The sequence below is a fragment of the Atta cephalotes genome (assembly GCF_000143395.1).
Source record: "Atta cephalotes unplaced genomic scaffold scaffold00038, whole genome shotgun sequence".
NCBI lineage: Eukaryota > Metazoa > Arthropoda > Insecta > Hymenoptera > Formicidae > Atta > Atta cephalotes.
Genome location: NW_012130102.1, coordinates 387148 through 393147, shown reverse-complemented (window position 1 = coordinate 393147; position 6000 = coordinate 387148). Strand labels below are relative to the sequence as shown.

At 35.0% G+C, this 6000-nt stretch overlaps 1 protein-coding gene across 1 annotated transcript in view; it reads right to left on the bottom strand.

The window, feature by feature from the left end:
• LOC105621875 (kinesin heavy chain) overlaps positions 1-5974 on the bottom strand; it is an 8937-nt gene extending 2963 nt beyond the window's left edge. Inside the window, exons 1-10 of the mRNA XM_012203314.1 lie at positions 5816-5974; positions 4506-4647; positions 2719-2892; positions 2361-2629; positions 2017-2263; positions 1700-1936; positions 1018-1364; positions 731-940; positions 477-620; positions 95-379 (exon numbers count right to left, since the gene is read on the bottom strand). Coding sequence (XP_012058704.1) covers positions 95-379; positions 477-620; positions 731-940; positions 1018-1364; positions 1700-1936; positions 2017-2263; positions 2361-2629; positions 2719-2892; positions 4506-4647; positions 5816-5974 — 2214 coding nt within the window. The remainder of the gene's footprint in view (positions 1-94; positions 380-476; positions 621-730; positions 941-1017; positions 1365-1699; positions 1937-2016; positions 2264-2360; positions 2630-2718; positions 2893-4505; positions 4648-5815) is intronic.
• Between the last annotated feature and the right edge of the window lie 26 nt (positions 5975-6000).

Here is a 6000-nt window from a genome sequence, read left to right as displayed (position 1 = left end):
AATTTATATATATATATATATATATATATATAAAATATATATATCCAAAATTAAAAATGCAATCAATATGGAATGTATTCTATAAATAAATAACCTGTTTTTGATGCGCATCCCTCAGCTGATCCATCTGCTCCTCTAAAGCCACCCGCATCTTCGTCGCCGCCTCTTTCTCCTCGGCTTTCTCCTTGTTGGTAACTGCCTGCACCTGTTCAGCGGCCTTCAACTTGGCGCATTCTTCGCGTAACGCATCTACATCTTCTTCTAAGGCTCGTTTGCGCGTTTCAGCCTCTTTCATAGATTCCGTCAGCGTTTGCATACGAGCTTCGTGTTGCGAGATCAACAATCGGCATTCGGCCAAGTCTTTCTCGTACTCGGAAACCTAGACATTTACACAAAATGAAAATTGATTGAAGAAAAGCGACGTGCAAAAGTTCTGATTAATGCGATGACGTGAAACGCAGCCGCCGTCTACTTACTTTCTTATTGCAGTCTACTTGGAAGCTTTCCAATCCCTGACATCGTTGCACTAAATTCTTCACTTCGGATTTCATCTTGCTGATAAATAACCGCGCCACTGTGAACTCCTCCTCCAGTTTACCATTGCTCTCCGGCGGAGCGATCTTAAATTCAAATTAAGACCATAATTGACAAAACCACAACAAGTTTATATTAAATAAATAAAAAATAATTTCTAATCTTTATATTTTTCTATTTAGATATTTGTCTTTACTTTTAGATTTTCGTTAGACTCGCCACCGATAGCTACGCCAATTTCTCCTAGGTCTTTCAAGAAGTTTGCTAACATCTCCGCGATGCGTTTTCTTTGATGAGCTGACATATCACGTAACTGTTGCAACTCAGATGCAGTGTTGTTTAGAGTTACTTGTTTAGCCAGGAGCTCCTCTGTCATTGATTCCTGCTCCTTGTTCTTCAGCTCGACCTAAAGTTAGAATAGCAAAAATAAAAGATCATCCGCTTTTCTTTTGAGAGTAGTCTTTTTCTATTGTTAATAGTTACCTCTTGTGATTTTTGGTCATAATTGACCGCAAGCTCTTCCAGCGCTTGCAACACCTCTTTCACCTCCTCTTTAGCACTCTCGTTCTCTTGTTGTATTCGATTCATCTCTTGCTGCAATTGCTCATAATCTCGCCTTGCACTGGCGATAAGTTCCTCCTGTTCCTCCATCTGCTCCTTCAGCTTTTCAACGTACTGCGATTGCTGATTAATTTCCTCATCCTTGTCATCCAATTGTTGGTACAGCCTCTCGCGTTCCTCCTCGAGCTTCTGCCTCTCTTCGTTCGAAAGGGAACCGATCATGAGACCACCGCCGGGAGTAGCAGGCATCGGACTGTCGTCCAGCTTGCCTAAAACAGAGATTTTTATAGTGAATCCATGATTTGCAAAAGTAATACATCTAATCTTGTAACATCAAATCTAAAATATAATACGTAAAATAATAAAACTTCAAAGAAATAAATCATAAAAATAATAAAAATAGAAATACTATCAGTAGTAAATAATCTAATCTTATCTATTAATCTTATCTAATAATATCTTATAACAAATGCTTTATCACATATGCATGCGCTTTTATCGGATAACTCTAGGAATTTTATTAACTATTTTATTTGCAATATCTGACTGTTAATCGTCTTGTCATTTTAATACAAAAGACAGGCATTTACACTATCTTCGTTACCTTCAATGGATGCGGTAATCGGTGTAGTAACATCAGGTCCTTCAATCAAACTGACCTGCTCTTCCGGTTTGACAGTCTCACCCTGCCGCCAACGCGACAATTCCGCCTCCAATTTGTCCACTTTGCCCTTCCATCTTGCCACTTTCTCTTTCTCGCGTTCGTAGCGACGTTTCCATTCTTCGGCTGTTAGCTCTTCGTTCACGCACACGACATTCTTGATAGTCTTGGCGCGTTTACCTATGATAAATATATTCCATAAAATCTGTGGAAAACAAAATACACAATATTTACATCAAAAAGATATAGTATAGCTCTACCGAAATCTAAAGTTGATTTTGTTTCGGATTCATTAAAGCTAGCAGGAGAGCAACAGATGATAATTGTAGTTCTGGCATTGCCACCCAAGGATTCTTGCAGGATTCTCGTTAGCTTTGAGTCACGATAAGGAATGTGAGTCTTATTGCCGTCAGCCAAGGCCGAAATTACATTACCAAGTGCAGACAGAGACTTGTTGATGTTTTTTGCTTCGTCTAACACCGTTCCTTCTGCACCGGTTTTAGAAACCTAACGAAATGCAGGAATATGATAAATATACTAAATAATAATGTAACAATGAAATATAGAAAATAGAAAGAAAACTTATTTTTAAATATAAATTTACCTTTTCAGAACCGGCTAAATCAACGAGATACAATTTGCCGGAGAGCTTTTTTTGATTCTCCAAATTCTCTTGTTTAACGTTTATGAGAAAAACGGAATGAGAACGTGAGCTGTGCTCGTTCATGTTGGTCACGGCGATGTGCCGGTTTGACTTGCCCTCCTCTATCACCTCGAACACCTCCTCAGGACTAGAAACAAACCGCTCGGTCGCGCCCTTCACGAACGGCACCCGGTTCTTGTCTTCATGTACGCTTAAGTTAACTTTAGATACTGAAATAAAAATTGGAGATTTATTTTGAGAGATGTATTGATTTTACGAAAATTGTAGCTAATAAATAAATCAAAACTCCAAGATTTACCATCAAGAAGATCCCTGATTTTATCCATGTAAATCTCAAAATAAGATACTTTGATATGGAATTCCAGGTTCTCTTCCATACCATAAATATGATTAAAGATGTCATTGACGATTCTTGGGATAATGCCCTGTTTGTTAGGATCGCCGATGACTCCTTCCATTGTGTGCGTTTTACCTGCATTTTATATGACGAATTCAAATATAAGGCGTAAGCTATGATTTTTATTCTACAAAATGTCTACTGAAAAAAATTCCTTAATTTCTCAGATATTCTCCATACTTTTGTTTCACAAAATTAAAGCAGTTTTAGCTATAAAGATAGAATTCAATAATCTAAGCAAAACTAGAAATTTCGAATAAAACTTGTGTAATACTCGCGAAACAAATTAATTAATATTAAATTGCGTTCTCTGGGACAAGTATATACAACTATTGGCGCATTCAGCGGACTTAACAGTTGCTGCGTAAAAACGAAACTTTTTAGCAACTTGAAAGGTTGAAAGATTCTTTAAAGTCGATTCTACGTTTGTTGTGACAACCAATATGAAGTGTTGATTTCAAAATGCAAGCTTCAGATTGGCTGACGCAACAAACTAGCGATCAGCTTGCAACTACTGTAGAACCGGCTTTAAAGAATTTTACGACGTTGCAAAGCTGCTTCTGCTGAATACATTTGGTACAATTAAGTGCAAATCGGTTTATATATTTTTTCAGTGTTAATAAATAATTCAAGATTATGAAGATAGCGAACTCTTTTAAGAATATGAAGAAACTGTGATAATAAAGAAGATATAATTAAAAGATTAAATTATTTATCACTAAGGGTTGATTTCACCAACGCCGATTAATTCTAATCGGGATTAACTGTCAATCATAATTGGTCAATTCTACTAAACAGCAAATGTGATTGGTCAATTAACTGCCTATTAAGGCTGCATTCCACTTAACGCTCGTGGAATCATTCATTCTTATCATTTATCAAATGTTAAACAAAGACAAATAATGCTCGTGAGCGTTGCGAGCATTATTTGTGTAAGTGAAACACAGCTTAAGTTAACAGGTCTATTTTCTGGCTGAACTAGTATACACTTTTGGAACTTGAAGTGAGATAGATATATGTTTGATATTTGTTGAAAGTGAGAAAGAGAGTGCAGTCTAGTGCAGGAAAGATTACTAGTATTGATGAAACCGCTCCTAAAAATATATATGAATTGATTTGCATTCAGTGTACACTGATGTGTTTTCCCAATGAAAAATATTATAAATTTTTGAAGAGAACAACAATTTTCCGCTAAAATATTTTGAGAATTTTATAGTGTTTTTCGCTGGCAGAACTAGTGCGCACTCAGTACATATTAAAGTTGTTGTACACACTAATCTAATTTGAATGTAAAAGTAGGATATCTCATTAATAAAATACGCTATATATATTTTCAAATAGCACAATAAAATGTATTGAATATTCGTGATTTAATTGGTTTCTATATTTTTATTAAACGTACATCTTTGGGTACGGTCAACGCGATGCTGCAAACGCTTTGAAGCGTTTTTTAATTGGTCAGTTTGTAAAATTCTTTCTTCTAATTAATCAAATGCTTCAAAGCATTTGTAGCGAGACTTTGACCACAGCCTTTATCGTCGATTTATTGTGTATAACGGCTTTAAAGTGCATTGAGTGCGCACCAATCTGCCAGTGAAAAACATTAACATAGTAGATTTTGCTAACAAAGTTTTTCTAGATGCACATATAATAAACACTCTGTTCTAATTATTTTAAATAAACTTTACCTGACGATGTTTGACCATATGCAAAAATGGTTCCGTTATATCCTGCCAAAACATCCGTGACGATAGACTTTGCGGCTTCATTGTAGACTTTGTCTTGTGTAGCATTCGGTTTAAATACTTTGTCAAAGAGGTATACTTTGCCCTACAATTGATATATCATATAGCAAACAATTCATATTTGGAAAACGCCAAGCCTTCAATAAAGATAAATCTTCTTATTGCCATAACCATAATAAATTTTCCTAGTGTAATACACTTTATTATACATATCTAGAATCTAGAAGAAAACGCATGCAAAATTTCAATAACACGAAACATATTAAATTTTATAGAGTTACTGTTGCATTTATCGTATGTACACATTTTCCATTATTTGAATTTCTAATATCTATAATGAAAAAAGAATCCAGTAATAATTATCAGTTCAGTGAAATAATTTCAATTAAATATTCGGTTAACAAAAAAATATTACTTTTCTAAATATTTAGTATTCAGCATAATAATCAAATAACTGTTGAGTAATAATTATTATTCAATATTACTTAATATTTAGAAAAGTAACATTTTTTAATATTTTTGAGACTTTTACAGCCTATTTTACTCAATATTTGATAAGATGCTATTGCTAGATGTTCTTTTTTTCAGTACATTTCTACCAGATTAACTTTAATCGATTCAACTTATTCACCTATTTCTAAACTGGAAAAAGATGAAGAGTTGAACTCAGATTAAAGTAAATCTGCATAAAAAGTTGTTAACTGGTAATAAATTAAATTAATGATAAGTGAAAATGTTCAACACAAATAAGCAAAGAATATTTTGTCAAAGCAAGTTCTGGTGTTTAATACAATTTTGTGACTTAAGAAGTTTTTTTTAAGAATATTTAAAAACAATATTATTACATTGTCAATTCAATTTGTGACGTTACAGGATTGCCACAAAACTGGAAATCAACTCAGGTATATCAGATAAAATACAAAAAATTTTTTAATATTATCGAATGTCAGAAAAAATTGTTTGGAAATCAAGGAAAAAAGTTATTCTCACAAAAATATCATTAAACACAAAGACCCACTTTCAGATACGACCTTCTTCGCTTATTTCTGGTATATAGTTAAATGCAGAATGGATTTGGAGAATCTTTCGAAACATGTGTGTTATGAATCATAGTCCCATTATGGATTTATGTACACATCTATATAGAAAAACATACATCTATACACAATATATGCAACAATAACGGAAAAATAAGAACAGATCCGGATAGAAGAATGGTCCACGTTCACGTAGGCGTGAAGTGCTCCACGTACCCCGATGGAGATGCAGTTCTCGTCACCGCCGGACGGGAACTTGACGATGAACTTGGAGCCGGCCTTCTCCTCGGAATCGTTGAGCGGCCGGAACCTGCAGACCACCTTGATGCTGTCCTCGGCGGCGATCTCTCGTTCCCTCGGCGTCTCCATTGCCATTGCGAGTGGAAGCGACGGTCACGACG